Genomic DNA, 19323 nt, shown 5'->3' with positions numbered 1-19323 from the left:
TAGTCGAACTCGGTGTTGTTCAGATCGAAAATTCGAATTTGCCAACGGAATCCTCTGCCTCATGTAGACGAAAGTTTCTGCCGGGATGCTTCTTCTCCGGTTCTTCGATGATGCAGCATTGGAAACCTCCAATGCCATTAGCGATGTGGAGCCAGGAGCTGAAAACGAACATTGCGCCCACTTCAAACGCGAAAGTAGGCTTGATGATGACTAGGGCTATCGACCTCGCGCGGAGAATTTTGGCGACTTCCCCTACCTGGCACAGCAGCTGTCGGTGTTTTAACTCGGCAACCTATCAAGAGAGTACCCGAGATAGTGTTTTGGTTGGTGGGTGTCGCCGAAATCAAGGAGTCGATGGTGACACAGGAACACGATTTAGATAGGTTCGGACCGCTAGATCGTATAATACCCTACGTCCTGTGTGTTGTATGCTTGTATTCGATTGAACTTGTTTGGAGGGGGTCCTTGCCCACCCTTATATATTTATGGGGAGCAAGGTTACAGGGTAATTTTTTGAACAAGAGTACTAGTCAGATGCGACTAGGGAGTCCTACTCTAACTTGGCAAAGTAGTCCTACTGCCTTCCGACTAGTTTTTCAGGAGTCCATGTAGTATACGTTCCCTGTGTAGTAGTCTTCATATCGTGATACGTGACCAAGTATGTCCTTTGTGTGAGTCCGTACAGGGCTTCTCATCGAGTACGTCCTTTGTGTGAGTCCGTACAGGGCCTGGGATGTATGGCCGACAATGGTCGGCCATGCATCTGCTCCCTACCACCATTGTCGGCTGGTCGCATAAAGAGGGTGGGAAACGCCTTAACGATGCCTCCAAGGAGGGTAATGACTCCTGAGGCGTCACCATCGTCGTGGCCGGCAAAGCCGGCATGGCTTTCGCCGACGTTTTCGACCAACCTTGCCATAGAGAAGCCGGAAGCGCGCCTACCCTTGGTCAAGGCCGCTCGCGACTGTGACTACGGCTGCAAGCAGCTCCAAAGTCGCCGCCGCCACGCACCCCCGGAACTAGGCACGCCTACCCCTACCCTAGGTCCGAGCTGCAAGCAATGGCGGCCACCAGCAGCTCCGTAGCTTGCGGCAAGTGCTCCTGCCGCCACCACACGGTCCCTGCAGGTCGCGCGGGCACGAACAGATCGCCGTCGGGACGCGCGCAGCAGGGCCAGCTGCCTTAGATCCGGACAAGGAGGAGCCGGATCCGGATGTGCCCACACCGGATCAAGCACAACCGGGGTCGGAGCAGGCCTCCCGGCCGGCTCATCCATGCAGCCACCGGCGGATCCTACGGGGAAGAAAAACGAGAGAGAGGGAAGGGAAAAAGAAGAGGAGGGCCTCGCCGCCACCGTCCTCACCACCGCACGGACTTCCGGTGGCAGGCTCTGGCGGCGGCATGGTCGGGAAGAGGGTGGGAGGTGCTCGGGCGGCGCTGGCTTCCGTTCCGCCCGTGCCGCCCAAGAGGGGCGACGCGGGGGCGTGCCTATTAGCTCTAGCTGCGCAGTCAACGAATGCGATTTGAGTTCAGTGTCCACAGAGATTAACATATCTATGCATGGGTAGCTTTATGCATATAATATTATAGAAGAAATCGACCGATATTTATTTCAGTACGAATCATTATCCATTACCGTTCCATGTTAAACTATGTTTGCATTTATCACTGCCCCTGACGAAGTCCAAAAACCTTTGCTGCGCAAGCAGAGGACATCTTGAGGCAGTTCTCGGTAGCAAATAACAGCATACCTGATCTGATGTACCAATGTGATATTACCTTGGTCACAATTACTTCCTGAAAGCTTCTGTCTGCCACAATATACATTTTTAAGCATTCATGATCATTTTTAAAGTATTCTCCCATAAACCCAAACGGATTGTATTCCCTAATGATAACTTGGGCACAAATTCTATAATTCCATGAAGTTTATATATCTGCAGTGAGACGACAACAAACGACAAATTCTTCTGAATGTGACTAAAGAAAAGAAAAAGGAAAAAGAGCTACCATTCACAGGGCTTGTTTGGTTAGCTCGGATAGGCCCAGAAAAGAGGGCCTCAAGGGGTCTTGCGTCTCGGCCCATCTTCACTTTTATCTCACAATTCTCACCACGCCTTCAGCTTTCACCTCGGCCACAACGAACGAGAGAGAGAGAGAGAGAGAGAGAGAGAGAGAGAGAGAGAGAGAGAGTGACGGCGAGCCGAATAGTAGCGCCGCCCCGTCTGCGGCAAGGATGGCGCGGCCTCAAGGAAGGCGAGGTACGGCGGCCGCTATGGCCGCTAGTAACGGCCGAACCAGGTCCGATCGGTGAGATGTTAATTATTCACCTGAGCGTTGGTTTTCCTCTTTTCATGTAATGGTGAAGCATTCTTTTGGACGAAAAATGGCAGGGGCGCTGCTTAACTCTTAAATGCTTAGAGGAAAGGAAATACAGGTCAAGTCTTAGGCATGTCATGCTCTGGCTGCAGAAAATAGATCTTACAGTTACAGGAAAGATACCTGATAAACTCTGATAACTGTTTGAGCATTTGGGGAGACGAATTTTTGCAAAAGGGTATGAAAGGATTTTCCAACGAAGTGAAGAATGATTCCAACTATGTCGCAGAAAGATTTGCCACTGCTTTACTGAGTTGGTCCAGCTCTGAGCAAGAATAGAACAGGAACAGCACTTCAACGTTGCTGATAAAGTCGTTTCCGTTCCAGTCATGTTCAGTTATTGAGGTAAAGTGTCAATTGTCATACAAGCAAAGCAATACTGCTACTCTTCTTTTGCTGTGCTCGCGTGCTTTATTAAGGCCTTGTCATGATTGTCACTCCATCCTGAGATACCCTTTTGTTCTTTAAACCTCCAGGTTACCGTTTCTTCTCTGAACATGGTACAAGCCATTCCTTCAGTATTCTCAACTTTAGCTTTACTAGAGAGGCATACTTTGCGTGTTGTCGTAATCAGAGCATATTGCCATTCTGTTCCTGACTTCCTGTCTATAAGAGAGTACTGTAATGGACAATGGCCGACTCCCTTCCCAGCTATTGGTTTTGCTCATTTGCTGCCACCAGCCCGTTCTTGTTCTCAAAGGTTCCCAACGAAGTGACAGAAAATTCCATCCATCCTCCACAAACACCCCATCACCACCCGCAGAAAAAAAAACATCTGATCATTTGCCCATTACTCTTGTTCTTTCATAGATTCAATTATGCCTTTTGTTCATCAACTGTAGTAAAAAATCACAAAAAAAATTCGCTGCTTCCTGTACAGTTAGTCTGCATTTTTATGTCGTTTTATCCTTTTTATTTTACCTGCTCTTGTTTCGCGCCCTTTTCCCTTCGTGATAAGTTGAAAAAAAGTGAAAAATCTTCACTTTCCATTGTTCTTCTACACTACAACTAATGCCTTTGTTTCAGTTATTGGTTCTTACAAAACATAATTGATTTATTCCTTCATCCTTGCAATTACTTTCTTCTTCTAGCGACACATTGACACACCAAAATATTGATATGATCCAACCCCCTTCAAACTGAAACCCAGCAAGTCAACTAAGTCATATCTTGTCATCCACGCAATATCAACAAACTTTGGCACCAGCCACCAGGTACTAATATCCACCATTCTTGTTTCATGATTTGCTAGCACTAAAATTCTCTGAGTAATATAATGGTTGTGAACTGCTCATCTTTTCTCAGGACTATATATTATATAAGCAAGTGTTTCCTTCTGGAGCAGACTTGGAGAGACAATATATATTGGCAACCTTCAGGTTAAAGGTTTGCTTTCTTGGCGAAGGAACTGTGTGATATTATATCACACAGAGTTATTCCGCCTGGAAAATTCACTATAGACAACCAGCCAAAGCTAAATCAGAGGTAAATAAACACTAACTATAGCAGTGATTAACATTAAATTCAATTAAACCGATACATTAAAGTTTAAATGATTTTGTTATGATTACGCATGAAAGTAGAAATTTATTCATCTTAGAGGTAAATTTTATTTAAGATTTAGATCAAGTCCACTTTATCTAGAAGCACGAGTACCTTGCAACTTGCATATTTTGTCAATCCATCAACTGGTTCGACCCTGCCATACTATGTGAATCTAGGAGCTTGTCCCCATCAAGCCTCATGAAGGACACGATGTTTTTGTCAGGTCAGGACTACTAATTTTGAAACCAGGAGAATCTTCCTCCTATACATGGTTACAGTAGGTGTTAAAAAAAGTATTTTGCAGGACGCTCAACTCACATCTGTTTTGTGTGCTCCAGTAAAATTTTTGTAGAACCTTACTCATAATATACTTATAAAGGTAAATGTGATTAATTTTTGTATAAGCAGGTATGCAATCTAGATCTAATCATGTATAGATGTTAGCTTCTGAATGCTCAAATGTGAAATAAGTTCCTTTTTTGAATATTCTAACTCAGTGCCCTGATTTCTATTTTACAATTTCTAGCTACAAATAAATTTATCCAAATGAACTGCCTAGCTATTATATTGACCTGTGCATGTGTAGGTAAATAAAACAATGACCCCAATAGTAATTGTTTAATTGTTTAACTATTTATTCATGTCTTGTCTAAAAAACTTTGTGATTCTGTGTTAATAACCAGTTCGAATTACTTCTACCACTGGCAGGTTCCACAATTTGAGAATTTGAGTCAACTACTAACATTAGTCATGGCGGAACCATTTTCTTTTGAAATGCCATTGAATGAATGGCGTCATTATCTGCAAGACATCAACTTCTGGTATGTTACTTTTAAAATCTAATATGTATAAGTTTTGCTATTTTACTTTTAATTTGTACAGCAAACTCAAACTGGACAGTTACATACCCCTCTCCCTCTCCCCCTGAAAGGACATGACTTTCTCATCTGTTTAAAAAACACAAATCTCATAACTCAGAACTTTTCGTGGCAATAGTTACCATTCATTAAGCTAAGAACTAGAGATAGCAGCATATCACAGTTGTGAACCATTTGTGATAGAGTTTTTAGTTTTTCACAATGTGTGGTGACATCAATATCACAGGAACTTACACAAACAATTAATAGCAGCATACCACAGTTGTGAACCGTATGTAATAGAGTTTTCACAAATTTGTGATGAGCTCAAGTATCATAGGAACTTAGACATAGTCTTATGATAAGGAGTATGAACATTATGTGATAGTCCTTTTTGTATTGATATTCATCTACTTAACCAACTCTAGCAAACAAACCATGCATTCATCCCTTGGAGTATTGAATGCCATCTAAATAATACACTCAGGCCATTTTTGAGCAAGTTGTCATCATGTCATATTTCATAGATGCGACATGGCATTGACTTTTCTGCTTTCTTGTTCCTCTTCCTCTCTCTCCCGTACAATTTACCTTGCATTTCAATTCTTTCTTCTCTGTTTTTTTTCTCCTTCAAGGCAACAAGAAATTAAATTAACAGTCATGAAAGCTGAAAACGAAGGGGCACGGTCCTTTCACCTCATATACATGCATCAAGAGCACACTTACGGAGCACAACATATATACCGAGCACAATCACCTCATATACATGCATCTAGCTCCCTAAGCAAGAGCACACTTACGGAGCACAACATACCGAGCGCAATCACCTTTCCAATTTCAAGAATCAGCAACACTTGTTAGATACGACAGGAACTCTAGGTGCTAGTCTAGCAGGTAAAAGACTTACTTGGTGCATGAACTCGCCAATACGGTGTTGGTGAAGAAGCTGTTGACGCAGGAGTGGCGGAGACCGGCGGTGAGGTTTTGGCAGAGCTTCCCGTCGCTTGCAGCGCCCCCTCTAGATCGGTTAGGGTTTAGGTGTAGGTGGGGTGTCTGGCGGCTCAGGCGAACCTCATATCTGGTGCCCTGGCCCCCACCTCCTATTTATGGCACTGTGCGACGGGGGCCCACCAACCATACCAGGGTTGGGTTCCCCGATCAGGGTGCTGATCCAGGGCCCAATTGGCCGTTGGGCCAATTGGTGGAGATCAATCTAACACCACTGTCCTAAAAAAGGTTAGTTTAAACATGGAAAAAACATCATAGTTCACAGCCAACGGTTTTCTATCTGCATCTGCCAAAAGAGGGTAAATGATATGGCTGCATGCTGCTTTAGGATCAAAGGATACTAGCTAGCTAGAGGGTTTCAACTAATTTTGCAAAATTAGCAACTGCGATTAGTGGAAAATAAATAACTCACAACAACACAACATATCCTATGTCAAGTTTTGCGACCTAGCCACCTAGGTAATAAGAGCAATCCAGTACCTAGTAATATAAATTTGCTCAAAGTAACTTGCACATATATAAGTTGAGTTCAAGAGATAAACAATCACAAGACAATAATTTTATTCCATGGTACTAATGACTTGTCCGTCACACTTGATCCACGATAAGGTGGACTATAAGTTGCAGCCGCCTGTGTCAACACACCTCTTAATGCTGAACCACCTCAGATCAGAATGTCCAAGCCTCGATTTCACTAGAGATGCTCTTCATCTCTCTTGCTAAGACGAGCATATAACACCCTTCACAAGAACAACCAGGTTTTGTATAATTTACAACCTCAACAGTTTTGTCTTCTAAGAATCGTCTAGGATGCAGCAACCTCAAGTAACAGGCCAGCGACACTTGTTTGATGGTAGAATGCTCTCATTCTCTCAAGAAATGGATTACAGAACAAATGAGAGGAAGAAGAGGAATTCAAGAAACTCATGTTCGGAATGCTAATGGAGAACCTCCTCGCTGTTGGCGAAGGAGTATATATATGCTAGGACACGGGAACTAGGGTTTACTCTTACTCATAAAATCTTACCCAAAACTTTGTAAGATCAGTTACATGAGCCATGCAAGCATTTCTACCCCATGTGGCATAGAGTAAATGAGAGCGAGCAAAGCCGTATCTTCACAAAGAGATGGGTTTGGCACAAGATATGATGGCCAACACAATTTATGATATTTTATAGACAACACAATAACCATGGTATGTGTCTTTTTGTGTAATCATTAATTAGTGTAGAATATTGAGAAACAATTTAATAGACAACCCATACTGGAAGGCCGCTCGTGTCGTCCCCCTCCCCCTAGGGTGCCTCGAGTGGACCGCCGCCACCACCACTGTAGCCCCTCCCCTTCCCTCCACCTTGCTGCCACCGGAGTGCCATGCCGGAAGCCCGTGCAGGCGTGAGGATGGCGGCAGCGAGCCTCCTCCAGCGGGTCTCCTCCCCCCACTTGGCCTTCTCTTTTTGCTCCAAAAGCTACCATGGCCGAGCGAGCTCCAATGGGTTACAGTTGGCTCTGCAGGACGCCAGAGGCTAGATCCACCCCCTATTCAGCTGGATCTAGCATCCACTCCCCCTCTCCCCACCTCCCCCGTCCTGGCTTGGTGATACCCACCGGCAGCCATAGCAACCGGTGCTAGCGGCGGGAGTGCGGCCTCCCGAGCCGGATCTGGTCCACCTACTACCGGATTCGGTGTCTTCTCGATCAGCAGCAGTAGGGCCCCATATCTTGCCCGCCAGCGCGATGGGTTGGCATTACGGATGCTCGCCGCTCTCTCAAGCCATGCTCCCCAGCACGGACCGTGTACGAGGCATGGCTCTACAACTCCCTTCTCGGTGGCTACGCTACGCCGGTGGTGGGTCGGGAAATCGCTAGGAGAAATCATAGCCAAGTGTTCTATTGGTGCCAACAACGACGATATTTTTTGTCTGCATGAAGTGGGTTCATTCATAAGCCAGGAGCACATTATACGTGATTAGATGGCGGGCACAAAATCACATTTTTGTTCTAGGTAATCATATCTGGTGAAATAACGTTTAGCGGACATTCCATCATTTGGGCATTTCACCTTCCAACAGTAGCTTCCTCACCTCCTGCACCACACATCTTTACCAACAATATCCCAATATTTTTAAAAAAAGTAAAGCTGGCATACCATCAACCCCTGGAGCTTTGAGACCGCCCATGCGATTCAATGCTTTTTAATCTCGTCATCATTATACTCCCTCAATAGGAACTCATACATCATCTCAGGTGAAACATTGGGATGAACTTGATAAAGGAGCTAGTCATATGACCTGCACTTGATTCAAACAAGTCAGCAATAAGAGTTCTAAGCCCCACCGCCTCCGCCACAATCATCTTTCGCAAATCTCCTAATTTTATTCCTCCTTTTTCTCTCGGATGCATATGCTTTGTTCTCTTAATCTTAATCCATTTCTCCAGCTCACCTAATATGTTCAATGGCTTCATAAAGTGTTATAAGTGCAATTTAATTGTTCCTGTTTTGCAAAAAAAAATGATTTATATTGCCTAAAAGAATATTTGAACATATATTTTTGGTCATCAGAACAACAACACAAAAATTTATGCAGGCCACCTTTCTACTTATGTTTTTTTAAAGAAAGCCATCATGGCAAGCTTATTTATTCAATTAACAGTTATATCGTGAACTAACATAGATTACCATGTGCCTGGAATCCAATTTTGAAGAAAAGAAAGAATTATTTTGCTTGTCTTTCCCACCCCCAGTGTTAACGACATCATTTTCACTCAGATATGCACCCGAATTCTTATAATTATTATTGTTATCATTATCAAATAAGTTTGTTGATAAAACATGCATAAAAAAGTGATTTTATATGTCAACGGACAAGGATGTACAGTATCGGCATTAAGCTTCATGTTTGCTGTTTTCAGAATCGTCAAACGTGAGAATAAAAATAAAATAAAAGGGCAGGCATAAAAGAGAATATGATTAACAAATTACTCAACATTGAGCACGAGTTGTTCAAAAAGCACGTAACGGATCCTTTTTTATTTGTGCTGCCAGGTTGAAAGGATTTCTCAAGAGCCCTGCATATCGTGACTTGGAATTAAAACTCGACAGGTATGCACTCGTGCACTGGAATGTTGGGGTGGGACCCGCAGCATGTTTCACACGAGCTATATCAAGCATCGTCCGGGAGGTCATGATCAAGAAACGTGGTCCCTTTGACCACGTGATAGAGGTGGACATGAAGCAGGCGTTAGTGCTTGGAACGAGGCTCAGTATTAATGACAAGCTGGCCATCAAAGTGGCGGAGCAGCTTGGGCTACTGGACCAAGAATACGACAGGCTAAAAGCAGAGGGCGATGAGCTGTGGTACTATACCTATGGCCAGCAGGATGCAACGGACTCCTTGCGAGAAAAGTTACAATCAACGGTTTTTCAAATATTGAAAAAGCTGCTGGAGAAGAAGTACCTGCTGGTGATTAACAACCTCAATGAGCCCATTAAGCCCATCAAGCTTAGTGCTTTCACAGAAGACTTATTATACCTTCCTCCTCCTGGGTTGGAAGACTCTTTCTGGATTGTATCCGGCACCTCCAAAGATGTCTATGACAGGAGCAAGCCGGATTATGATTGTATCGTTGATTCTTTCAGTGGGGATGACATATTGATGCTTACTCTCTACTCACTGCATCAGACAGCCAAGTACATCTTGGGCGTGACCGGCCACAAAGATGAACAATATTGGCACCACGTGGCCGTCCGGTGCTTTCACTACATCCTCATGCTGCTCATTCCACACTGTTCATATGCCCATAGAGATGGAGATCAGCAGAGTTCTGATGCACTAGCTGATATTACTTCAGATGAGCAGCTGATACGTCAATGGGCCATACAGGGCCTCATTACTGGCGTGCTAGAAAGAACAACGGAGGTGACAGCAGCTGACTGCCAAGGCAAATACAATAATATATACCAAGTGGGAAATGTCATCCTTGAAGCTTTTCGAGAGTACTCGTTGCTGCAGCTTCCCTTTTCACCTGCAACTAAAGTTGATGAAGCCACAAAATCTGCTGCACACTTCCTAGCTTGTTATAATCTCGTTGCAGAGTGCCACACAACAGAAGAAGTTTTTTTTTGTGAGGGAAATCATCCTGGACTGGAGCGCATGCGGTGGATCTCACATCTGGGTGATCAAGGATGGCATGTAAGCAGAGAATGGTTAAGGCAGGGAGCCAGCGGCCCAACAACACTCATTATAAGGCATTGCCCCCAGCAGTCGAGGTTGTTCATGAAGCTTCAATCTAATCATTTCTTGGCCAAGCTTTCTTGCCTTCATGTTTTGGATCTTTCCTACACTCCTCTAGAATCACTTCCTCCTTCAATCTGTTGTCTCCAAAAACTCCAATTGCTTTCTCTTAGGGGCTGCTATAACCTCAGAAGTCCATTCAGCTTCCCAGATACAGAAATTACTCTCCGTGAAAACAACAACAACAAAAAGCTCAGCTCGCTCTACTACTTCGATCTCTCCTATTCAAATATAAGCAACTTCCAAGGCGACTTCTTCCATAACATGCCTAATCTAAAAGAGCTCCTGCTTGTCAAATGCTCCAACCTTGAGGAGATGCCACCCTCCATTGTTGCATTGTCTAGTCTAACAACACTCGAGCTCACAAGGACTCAAATAAAATCTTTTCCTAGGGAGATGTTTGAGGAAATGAAGAAGCTCCAATCACTCAAGCTAACCGAGAACAAGAAATTGTTGTTTGTACCAGGGTTGGTTTCCAAATTATGTGGCTTGATCAATATACATATTGAAGGATGTGAGCCAATGACAGAAGTAGAGGTAACTTTAGAGAGGCACCCAACCCTGAGATCATTCACATTCATCGGTGCACCTCATATGAGGCGGTTGTCCTTGCGTGGATGTACAATGTTGGAGCATGTTGACATTAAGGAGGTTGATGCTTTGGAGGAGCTTGATTTGTCTGCTACAGCTATCAGAGAGCTCCCAGAGGACATTCCTAATCTACCCCAGCTTAGGCGATTGCTTCTCATGGGCGTTCCATTCCTCAGACGATTTCCTTGGCATAAGCTACAGAGACTCCCAGGTGTGTTTTGCTTGGATCAATGCTCAGACAAAACTGGTAATCATTCCAATCCACAAGATGCTCAGGTGTGCGTAAGTGATTCCAGATTCTTTTATAGCTTCGACTCGAGCACCAGGGATTTAGTAAGAGGTGGAAGCCTTTTGAAATCTTTCTATGTTCGAGTTACATCATGCAAGGCCACAACTAGGGAGATACATGATGAAGAGGACATGGTGAAAACCGACAGGCTTCAAGTAGCACTGACAGCATATGCTGATGTAAACCATCACTATCTGACAGATGGAGTAGTCTTTATGGTGTCAATGGATGACGTGCCTCCCTTTCGGGAGGCTGAGCGTCACCTGGAGATCTCAGCCGTGGATCGGTATCCCCGTGGTCTAGATTATCTTCTACGAGTCACAAAGTCAATTAGCATGTCAGATGACACTCACATCTCCTGTCTCGGTGATCATCTGGGTTATTTGGATAGTGAGCTGGAGGAATGTAAGCTGCAACGGTGCCATCAGATGCAAGAAGTCTTTAGTGACTATGTGAGAACTGTGAGGCATGCATTTGTCTCCCATCTGAAAAGTCTAACCCGTTTCAACCGTGGTGACTCCCCTGGTTTCGATACACTGAAGCACCTACACCTAGAGTACTGCCCGAGATTGGAGGCTGTAATATCAAGTCCATCTGCACTGCCAAGTCTTGTGACACTGGACATCCGCTTCTGCTACAACCTCAAGGCAATTTTCTACGACGACGGCATTAATGATCCTTGTAATTATTACGAGCTCCCTCGCCTCCGAAGGATACGCCTCCAGGAGCTGCCACTTTTGGAGAAACTCCACGTCGACAACCCCATCCTGACCGCGCCCGCGTGGGAGGAGCTCCACGTCCGTGGGTGCTGGAGCTTGCGCCGCCTCCCGCGCCTCGACCAGAAACCAGACAAGGCCGTGAAGGTGAGTGGGGAGCGGGCCTGGTGGACCAAGCTGTGGTGGGACGACGTGCCTTCGCATCGCGGCAGCTACGAGGCCAGGCTTCCCCCGGCGTCCGCCTCCATCCGCGAGCGTGTCGTCATCAGGACTTACCTCAGATGATGAAGGAATACATACCATGCTCAAGCCTACAAGTTGATCAAGTTAATCGGTACGTGATGTGATTTTCAATCTCCATTTGCCGTCATATATCCACACGTAAGTATTGAAAAAATGTTCCGCTCCCCACCAGCCCCGCTCCTCCCCCCGCCGCTGCGCCGCCAACCACCGCCGGCGCCAACCGCCCACCGCCGCCAAGCCCCTGCGAACCCGCACCTCACCCAGCCCCTACAGCCCCCATCCCCTTTATCCCCACCCTCCAAGCGAGCCTGGGAGCAGTTCTTCAACAGCTCCCCGCCGCCGCCCCCCCGGCTCCTCCGACGGTCGGCGTTTGAGGCCGATTGGGTGCCGGGCTCACCGGATCTGCAGGCCACCGCGCCGGATCCGGAGCCCCCACTGCTGGATCTTCTACCCAGCAGCACCAAATCAGCTCCCAGGGTGAAGGATGGGACGCGGTCTTACGCGGAAGTCGTCAGAGCCAGACGCTTCAATACTCCAACCGGCCGAGCCTATCTGCACCACCACGGAGAAGACCGCGCTCCTACCCATGGGGGACGGAGTAACTCCGACGACAAGACGACTACGCGGCGCATTCAAGGCTCTACGTCAGCGGCGCCACGCCCCGGACCTCCGTACGGCGGAGTAATGGACATACCTCAGCACAATCCGGCGAGCCATGACTGGCAACCAGTGCGAAGCCGACGGACGCGGCGGCAAGCGCGGCCCGAGGAGCAGCGACGCGACGGCGGACACGACCGGAGCCACAGCGACAATTCAAGGCGGCCACCAAACAGGGCGCTGCTCGCCTTCAAACGGGCGACTGAGGGCCGCTGCTTCCGGTGCCTCGCCCCCAATCACCTCGCCTCGGCATGAGGTGACCCCGTTCGCTGCTTCCGGTGCCGGCGCTTCGGGCATAGGGAGCGCGAGTGCAGGGCGCCACGGCCACACCTTCATCAGAGGCCCGACACTCACAAGTCTCCTTGCCCGCCGCCGCCACCTACACATCCTTGCACACTGCCGCCATCTCCACAGCCGCGCGAAGCTGCTTCTGCTCGCCGCCTGCCGCCCAACAACGTCCGCCATTCGACACATCGCCACTTCCCCCATCGCCACCCCCCCGCCGCCGGGTCCTATCCACCTCAATCAAGAACCACCACAACTACAATGGCCATAGGAGACCCAAATACGCGGCCAGAAGCTGAAACGGTGTTCGTCTCCACTACCTTCCACCTCGAGCACGATGCGCGGGACTGGGAAGCCTGTGCACTAGTCCCGTGGGCATTGCATCTGCCACCGGACGCCGGTGACAGGGACATCGCCAGACTCCTCACCAGGGAACTCCACCTGCGGCCAGGCGACGTCACCGTCACGCTCCATCAACCTGAACCTTATCTCATCCGGTTCGAGCAGGCGGAACACGCGGTGGAGGCACGGCGGAGAGGACGATTCACAGGCGACGGCATCGACATCTGCCTCCGCACCTGGCGAAGCCTCACACATGCTCTCGGCTTCCGTATCTTCTACAGGGTCCGCCTCTGCCTCGACGGCATCCTGTCGCACGCTTGGACACCGGAGATCGTCGAGCGCGTCATCGGCCACAAGTGCGCCCTCCAGCATATCGTCACTGACCTTCTTCAGCCGGCGGACTCCAGGCATATTGAGTTGTGGGCTTGGACGGTGGATCCGAGCGAAATCCCGAAGAAGGTATGGCTTGCTTTTACTCATAATCCAGCAGCACAATCATCCACATTTGCAGTTTCGGCCGAGCCCCTGCAGCTGCCTTGGCAGCAAGGGACCCGATTTGAGGTCTTCATCCACTTGCCACTTCTGGAGGACTACTCGGCGGCAGCGCGTGATCTCCAGCAAGCCATCGATAATCCGCAAAGCATCGTCCCCATCCGGCGACGCTACGAATGGCGCTACGGCCTCGTCGACGGCACGCCCTCGGATGCCAGATCACGCTTTCCGGCGCGACTCCCCCGACCGCCGAGAGAGCACATTAGTGCGGATCCTCACCGTGCTGAACCAAGTGGAGGACGGTGCGCGTCTGCGGGCGGCCACAGAACAGAGCATGGCGCCCGAGCTGCGGGGGATGATGGGGAAGATGGACGACGGTGCGACGACAGCACCCGTCAGCAACAGCGTACCAAAGAAGACCGTCACAGGCGCCGCCCGGCGCGGCAGCGCTGTGATGACTGGCCGTTCGTCTGGCCGTCCCGCCGAGAAGACGACGACGACCATCAAGACGGTGACTATGAACACCCAGGACAGGGGCGGCAGACCGGCTTCGACTCCTGGTGGGATTCGGGGAAGGTGCGCCGTGACCGCACACGTTCCCCCCCAAGGCGAAGCTACGCTCCTCCGCAGGGACGACGACACGAAGATGGTGCACCGGGGCTAACCAGCCTAGCCCCATCGCAGCTCCAAGCTCTCTTCGCGGCGCAAGCGGCAGCACTGAAGCACTACGTCCAGCACCAGGTAACCGCAGCACCCCCAATGACTGACTCTTCTACCTTGGGCGCCAGGAAGAGCTTCTGCCACGCCGGAGCCGATGAGTACATCCGCAAGGCGTGCTGGCTCGCCGACCGCCTCGGCATCGATGATGCGGCGCCAGGGGAAAAGGCCTGGTCCGATCCAGTTCCGCTGCCGCGAGTCTTCGACCGGCTCCGCGCGACGCTGCTACAGGACTCGACGGCGACGGCGGCGGCGGCGTCTCCATCTGTCCAAGAGGTGCCGCGCGTCTTCGACCGGCTCCGCGCGACGCTGCTACAGGACTCGACGGCGACGGCGGCGGCGGCTTCTCCAGTCCAAGAGGTCAGCCGGGCGCTTGATGCCCTGTGCGTCGAGGCTGCACTGGAACCTGTAGGGGGTGCGGCCCAGCAGAATGAGCAGGCTGCGGCCCAACACCCAACGGGCAAGTTGCTCGGCAAGGAGGCCCAACAGGTGGGGGCCCAAATAAATGCTGTTCCTGCTCATCTGCCACCGCGAAGGACAAATGAGGCGGGCGGCCCATCTCGAATTGGGCCAAGGGAGACGGCTTCTCCTGTGGGGGATGATAATGGGCTGACCCACAACTCAATCACTGAGTGTTTCACTGCGGCCCAACGCACCCTGCTGAACAAACCTAGCGCCCACCAGACGCCCATCCACTCTATAAGGCCAGAGCAGCACACGCCATCACCTCCTGCGCCACAGACAACACAAATCATCCCAGCACCACAAATTGACGATCTCTTTGCAACACCGCCGCCACCAGCACTGCCGCAGCAACCACCGCAACGCATGCGTAGGGGCCGCACCTTTGATATGAGCAAAGTGCGGCGGAGCGCACGCCTAGCCAAAAAGCCATCTATGCCAGCAGTCGAGCGTGCACAACGAAACCTCTGGAGAAAATTAGGTGTAGGCAACGACGAGATGGCACCGATCGAGCAAGTGTTGCAAGATTTTCTTAACATGTTTCAGGGGGCGCTGCCGGACTACGTCATCTCCGCCATGACCACCCTCTTCGACCTTGACGACGACGCGGCGGACCAAGTGAACGAAGCGCTTCTCCTGATGGCAGGGGATGATGTGGGAGAACTCCAGCAGTTGGACCATGCGGCTGCATGAGTGCCCTGCCAGGACAATTGCATCAAGTGTCTCACTACTCTATTATGTATCGCTGCTACTACTACTACTACTACTGCTACCGCGACGTTTATGTAATTTCTAATTCAGCTCCTCACCCTGCTGGCTGCGACCTTCGGGGAGGACTTCATCTTAGCCCTGCTGGCTGCGACCTTCGGGCAAAAACCTTGAACTCCAAACTATGCCACGACTACTACTACGAACCTAAACCTGCGGCGACAGCTATTACGGTGATAAAATGCGACAACGACAACGGGAGTGATTTAGTAGCAGCACCACATACGAACAGTGACCAGCACATCTACGAGCTTACTATTCCGCGTGTCACAACACCACTACCGCAGGAGTCGCTGCAAAATCCGCAAAAACGACCAGTACAACTTCATGCGCCACAAAATAAATTAAATGACTGACAACTTCCAAATTTTGAGCTGGAATGTGAGAGGGCTAAATGCACCAGCAAGATGTCTCACAGTTCGCGAAACCATTGCGGCGACAACATGCCATATCGCATGCCTGCAAGAAACAAAGATGCAAAACATCGACGCGGCTCTAGCTAACCTCCTAGGGGGACCCGGCTTAAATAACTTTACATTCCAAGCGGCTTCAGGCACGAAGGGCGGTATCCTCTTACTCTGGGATGAAAGAGTGTTTGACATACAGGACATTCAAACAAACCGGTTCTCGATCTCAGCAACAGCAATAGTTAAACACAGCAACGTTCGCTTCAAACTCACGACGGTATACGGCCCATCGCGACACTTAGCCAAGCCGGCCTTCCTTCGCCACCTGCGAGCAATGACGCCAGAGGACAACACTCAATGGCTCATACTGGGTGACTTTAACTTAATATACAGTGCAAGAGACAAGAACAACAACAACCTCAATAGGAGGCTTATGAGGCGTTTCAGAGCAACAATTAATTACTGCGGCCTTAAAGAAATACCACTACAAAACAAGAGATTCACCTGGAGCAACGCGCGGCATCAACCGACGCTAACGCGAATCGACAGAGTTTTCTGCAATGCACCCTGGGACCTACACTTCAACGACCACGTCCTCCATGCTCTCTCTTCCTCGCATTCGGACCACTGCCCTTTGCTACTGGCGCAACAATCGGGGCTGCGCAAACCGACACCATTTAAATTCGAAAACTTCTGGACACGGTTACCAGGGTTTCATGAGATTGTTACCAAGGAATGGTCAAAGCCGACCACCCACACTGAGCTGTTCCATAGGCTGGGCTACAAACTACACAAAACAGCTCAAGCACTGCGATCATGGAGTCGAATGCTAATCTCCGAGGCTCGATTAAAAATGCATATGGCTCAAGAAGTCATTCTACGCCTCGACGTAGCCGAGGAAGCAAGATTGCTCACTGCACCGGAGCACAGTCTACGGAGCAAACTCAAAAACAGACTGTTAGGATGGGCAACCATAGAAAAAGCAAGAAGGAAACAGTGCTCTAGGATAACCTATCTACGACATGGTGATGCAAATACTAAGTTTTTTCACCTCAAGGCAAATTGGAGAAGAAGAAAAAACTTCATTCAACGTTTGCGGATGGGAAATGACTGGGCCGTAACGCACTCACAAAAATAGCAGATAATCCAGAATCACTTCGATGGTGTGATGTCTGCCCCACCTGCCCGCACCAAAACTTTCGACTGGGAAAAACTACAGTTTCCACCAGTGGATCTAACCGGCATTGACAACCCTTTTTCGGACAAGGAAATAGAAAATGCAATAACTGCCCTGCCCAAGGACAAAGCGCCGGGACCAGATGGCTTCACTGGCTTGTTCTTCAAATCGTGCTGGAATATAATTAAAGGAGATATTATAGCAACAGTAAACGCCTTCCACGCGGGTAGATGCAACGACCTAAATTTGCTCAACTCGGCCAACATTGTACTAGTACCCAAAAAGGATGGAGCCGAGAGTATCAATGAATTCCGACCGATAAGTCTCATACATGCAATAGCAAAGATAATTACCAAAATGCTGGCCACTAGGCTTCAACCCTACATGGACAAATTGATATCGCCAAGCCAAAGTGCCTTCATTAAAGGACGAAGCATCCACGACAATTTCCTTTATGTTAGGAATATGGCAAGAAGATTCCACAGGCACAGAATGCCGACGCTGCTAATGAAGCTAGACATCTCAAAGGCTTTTGACTCGGTACGCTGGGACTACCTGCTTGAATTATTGCAACACAGAGGATTTCCCACAAGATGGAGAAACTGGATCACGGCTTTACTAACCACATCAACCTCCAAGGTCCTGATAAACGGCATTCCATCTGACCCAATAATGCATGGACGAGGACTACGACAAGGAGACCCCCTGTCCCCCTTCCTCTTCATCCTGGCGATAGATCCACTGTATCAATTCATACACATGGCGACGGGCATGGGACTACTCAAAAAGCTAGGTGGTCGTACGCCGCGCACCAACATCTCTATGTACGCGGATGACGCGGTCATCTTCATAAAGCCAACTCAAGCAGACGTCACAAATGTCACAAAACTATTGAACCTATTCGGTGAGGCTACAGGACTACAAACAAATCTACAAAAGACAATTGTGGCCCCCATTAGCTGCAATAACGTGGACCTAGATGAAACCCTCTCCGAGTGGCCGATCACTCGCACAGGCTTTCCGCTAAAATACCTTGGGCTACCACTTGCGATAAGACGTCTACGGAAAGTGGACTTTCAGCCACTAATAGACAAAGCAGCTAAGAAGCTATCTGGATGGCACAATCGCAACATTACACAAGCAGGCCGAGTCTGCCTCACCAAAGCTGTGCTCTCGGCGCAACCGTTATATCTGCTAACAGTCTTAAAACCTCCAAGCGAAGTAATGGAAGAAGTCGACAAAATCAGGAAACGGTTCGTTTGGGCCGGAGGTAGTATGCTGACAGGCGGCAAATGCAAGGTCAATTGGATGAAATCCTGCTTACCGAAAGAAAATGGCGGACTAGGAGTGTTGAACCTCACTAATTTCGCTAGAGCCTTGAGACTGCGCTGGCTTTGGCATGAGTGGGAATCCCCGGGGAAAACATGGATCGGAATGGGCACCCCATGTGACGACTCTGACCAACATCTATTCGCGGCTTGCACAACTATCACAGCGGGCAATGGACGCAAAACAAGCTTCTGGCACTTAGCCTGGGAACGGGGAACTAGACCAAAGGACATTGCGCCCAACCTATATAAACTATCCAGGAGGAAACATAAAAAACTCGCAGAAGCCCTACACAATAATAGCTGGGTGGCGGACATTAACATCCATGCCGGACTGACAACACAACACTTGCAAGAATTCGTCACTTTATGGCGGCTACTAGCACCAGTAACGCTGCAAGAACAACAGGAAGACACAATCCGTTGGAAATTCACACAAAACGGACAGTACTCAGCGGCATCAGCATACAAGGCGCAGTTCCTAGGCTCCACTTATGCACCACACAGCAAAACAATATGGAAATGCTGGGCGCCACCGAAATGCAAATTCTTCGCGTGGTTGATACTACAGGACCGAGTCTGGACAGCTGATCGACTTGCGCGACGAGGATGGCCTCACTCACCAAATTGTCCTTTATGCCGCGGACAACAAGAGACAGCACATCACATCCTGGCCCAATGCAGATACACCAGGCGAATATGGAGCCACGTTGCCAATTGGGCTTCGCAACCCAGCATACAACCCTCGGAATGGCACCCAACCGA

General features: G+C 49.0%; 1 protein-coding gene across 2 annotated transcripts; it reads left to right on the top strand.

Annotated features, from left to right (window-relative positions):
- Positions 1 to 2102: 2102 nt before the first annotated feature.
- On the top strand, positions 2103 to 15557 carry LOC117864452 (uncharacterized). 2 transcript variants are annotated; one of them, XM_034748565.2, is made up of 7 exons: positions 2103 to 2301; positions 2394 to 2724; positions 3471 to 3593; positions 3685 to 3864; positions 4633 to 4745; positions 8836 to 12014; positions 15425 to 15557. In XM_034748565.2, exons 5-6 carry the CDS (start codon positions 4675 to 4677, stop codon positions 11963 to 11965), a joined length of 3201 nt encoding a protein of 1066 aa, XP_034604456.1. In that variant the 5' UTR covers positions 2103 to 2301; positions 2394 to 2724; positions 3471 to 3593; positions 3685 to 3864; positions 4633 to 4674; the 3' UTR covers positions 11966 to 12014; positions 15425 to 15557. The 2 variants fall into 2 exon arrangements, with proteins under 2 accessions (XP_034604456.1, XP_034604455.1); XM_034748564.2 differs by having other exon boundaries at positions 2856 to 3593.
- The last annotated feature ends 3766 nt before the right edge of the window (positions 15558 to 19323 follow it).

Source organism: Setaria viridis, chromosome 7 (genome assembly GCF_005286985.2).
Source record: "Setaria viridis chromosome 7, Setaria_viridis_v4.0, whole genome shotgun sequence".
NCBI lineage: Eukaryota > Viridiplantae > Streptophyta > Magnoliopsida > Poales > Poaceae > Setaria > Setaria viridis.
This window is presented reverse-complemented; position numbering and strand designations above follow the sequence as displayed.